The sequence below is a fragment of the Arachis hypogaea genome, chromosome 9 (genome assembly GCF_003086295.3).
Source record: "Arachis hypogaea cultivar Tifrunner chromosome 9, arahy.Tifrunner.gnm2.J5K5, whole genome shotgun sequence".
Taxonomy (NCBI): domain Eukaryota; kingdom Viridiplantae; phylum Streptophyta; class Magnoliopsida; order Fabales; family Fabaceae; genus Arachis; species Arachis hypogaea.
Genome location: NC_092044.1, coordinates 111458029 through 111461276, shown reverse-complemented (window position 1 = coordinate 111461276; position 3248 = coordinate 111458029). Strand labels below are relative to the sequence as shown.

Genomic DNA, 3248 nt, shown 5'->3' with positions numbered 1-3248 from the left:
CTAAACCTTGTCTGTGGTATTCTGAGTAGGATTCAATGATTGAATGACTGTGACGAGCTTCAAACTCCTGAAGGCGGGGCGTTAGTGACAGACGCAAAAGAATCACTGGATTCTATTCCGGCCTGATTGAGAACCGACAGATGGATAGCCGTGCCGTGACAGGGTGCGTTGAACATTTCCACTGAGAGGATGGGAGGTAGCCACTGACAACGGTGAAACCTTACATACAGCTTGCCATGGAAGGAGCCTTGCGTGCTTGAAGAAGAAGACAGTAGGAAAGCAGAGATTCAGAAGATGGAGCATCTCCAAAACCTCAACCTATTCTCTATCACTGCAAAACAAGTACTTATTTCATGTTCTTTTACTTTTTACAATTAATCCTGATAATTTCTGATATCCTGACTAAGATTTACAAGATAACCATAGCTTGCTTCAAGCCGACAATCTCCGTGGGATCGACCCTTACTCACGTAAGGTATTACTTGGACGACCCAGTGCACTTGCTGGTTAGTTGTGCGGAATTGCAAAAGTGTGATTGCAATTTCGTGCACCAAGCTTCTCAAGGTATCAATTTCAATTTCCCTGTTAATTGTGTTGTTATTGTTGTTGGAGGAACATGCTTGAGAGATTGTCTCGCTTCAGTATTGTTATGCTTACCATGTGTTTGATGAATTTCCTGAGAGAGATGGAAAAGAGCGGAACTTGTTTTCTGTGTTTCCTTTTCCCAATTCACAAGATTTAGGTACTTTTCCTCTTGGATTGCTTATGAAATTGGGTGTAAGTTTTCTCATGTTTTGTATTTGTGATTGGTAGTATTTTTCCTTGCTTGAAGTTGTTAGTTATTATTAAACTACTGTTTTGTGCCTAATATAATTGATGAGTACTACTTGTATGTACTACTTCATGACCAATAAACTTTCTTATATTAGATGACCAATTCTGCCTTTTGTTACTGCTGAGGACCAGAAAACTGCCATGGCCAAGACTTCTAAGGCATGTGCCTTTCTCAAGAGATGTCCTTCACTAACACTGAGTTCCATGTTGGAGGAGATTGCTGCTATTCTTCCTGGCCATGAATTTGCTTCTGTGAGTGACATTCAGTTAAACTCTTCATCTTCATCATCATATTAATTTTTTCTACTCATTCTTATGTAGCCATGTTTTTACATTCTTATGTTGCATCTATGCTTTATTTTCCTTAAGTACATTTCTAATCTTTTCTTCGTCTCAGTGATATTCTTCTTTTATCAAAAGATACAAAAATTCACCCCACTGTTTCCTTAATAACTGATTTACTGCCTGTCTTTGAGTTTGGTCATTAACTTTATCTGTTGCATCATGTAGATTTTGTTGTCAAACATGGCTTATGCAGATGACGACGACTCTCTTGTTGAAGCTGAGGTTCTCTCCTTTCTTTCTCATTAATAAGTCTTTTTTCTCAATATATTAAAGAACGATTTTTGCTTAACTTTATCATTCTTTTTGCCATGGCTGAGGTATTCTGTTGTTTGGTTCTGATGACTTTAATCCTTGGCAGAAGGTGTAATTAGGGGAAAATTTAGTTTAACTTGTTTGAAGTTTGATTAAATCATGCTATCATCAGTTTGTGTAATTTTTGTTTCAATACTTTGGTAGTGTTTGGATTGTCTCTGAGATTTAAGCGGACGGTTGGTATAGATCTTAGTACAGGTTTACACTAATAATAATTTCTATTAAATTTGCACAGTTGGATTATTTATAGTGTATGCTTTGATTTACCTTGAATTATGACTCCTATTTGTAAAAGAGTGTACCAAAAATCCATTTCTTCAATGCCAGGTTTAAGGAACAAATAGGAGATGTTTTAGCTGCTCGCGCTGCATATATTCAGCAGACTGGTAAAGAGTCAGATTCTGATTTTGTGCAGAATGTTATATCAAGAGCCAATATGGAGAAACATTTGGTATGCAATTAGCCTTTGCTACAATTGAAGAAAGCTTTACTCTTTGATGATAAGCTGATACAGAAAAGATGACTACATGCGCTACCTGTTACATTTTTATTGCAGGGAAATATGGAGTCAGCTTGTGGTATATACAAAGAAGCAATAGAGATGGTTGTAGCTGAAGAAAATTTACAGCATGCCCTCCCTAATTTATATGTCCATTTCTCTCACCTAAAATATATGGTACGTGGCATATTTATCATTTTTTGTTGAATTTTCATTCTAAAAGGATAAGCATCATTCTAGCATCATCTTTCCAGAGCCTAAAATGTTGCTTGATTATCTTCAGGCCCTGAAATCCTCAGAAGAGTCTTTAAGAGAGCAGTTTTAGAATCTAATCTGCCCTTTTTTTTCTGTTGATGTAGTTCACTATCCATTGATGGTAAAGTCTGGTGCACTCTGATATTGGATGGTCTGCTTATGGTTATTGGGCTGATGTCTTTGTTTATGTTGTCTATAATAGATGTTTGTTTGGGATGCTTGCAAGGATCTGACCTTGATTATTTTAATGGTAGCTGCTGCAGCTTCATTAGTACTGGGGATAAAATCTGAGGTGAGAAAATGTGGTAGAGTAAATTTTAAATGTTGAGAAATAGGTTGATTAGGAATATGTTTTTAAATGTTGAGAAATAGCCAAATAGGTTTTCATCCATAGAAGAATTAATTTTATATTTCAGGGTATTAAGGAAGGATGGTATGATGGTAGAAGCATTGCTTTTGCAGTTATTCTTGTTATTGTTGTTACAGGTACTATGCCAATATTTTGTCTTTGTAAAGTTTCTAATAAAGCATTCAAACATGTTCTATGGTTCTGTTTCTCAACTTGATTCTTTTATATAACTTTGTTATATATTATGGAGGTTATCACTTATCACAATAGTTACATCTGTAGTAATATTATCATTTGAAGTGCGCATCACTCTCTTTCTTTCTCCGCTTCCTTTTGTAGCTACAAGTGATTATAAGCAGTCTCTTCAATTTCGGGACCTAAATGAGGAGAAGAGAAACATTCATTTGGAGGTTTGATTTTTGCTTCTCTGTACTTCTTTATTATTACTATTATTATTATAGCATCCTCCTTATCATATTTATATATTTTTTTAATCTTTAAATTTTCTCTCTGCATGAGAAGGTAATTAGAGGAGGTAGAAGAGTTAAGATCTCAATCTAGTATGACTGGGGAGAGCAATATTGTAAGTGTTTTTTTTCATTATGTGCTGAATAAGAAAAATTACTTGTCTCATTTCTTAAGTTTGATAATCAT

At 35.3% G+C, this 3248-nt stretch overlaps 1 protein-coding gene across 1 annotated transcript; it reads left to right on the top strand.

The window, feature by feature from the left end:
* Positions 1-975: 975 nt before the first annotated feature.
* On the top strand, positions 976-2364 carry LOC140175221 (pre-mRNA-processing factor 39-2-like). Its single transcript, XM_072202170.1, has 5 exons — positions 976-1086; positions 1345-1401; positions 1787-1942; positions 2048-2167; positions 2350-2364. The coding sequence occupies exons 1-5, from the start codon at positions 976-978 to the stop codon at positions 2362-2364; spliced, it is 459 nt and encodes a 152-aa protein (XP_072058271.1).
* Positions 2365-3248: the final 884 nt, after the last annotated feature.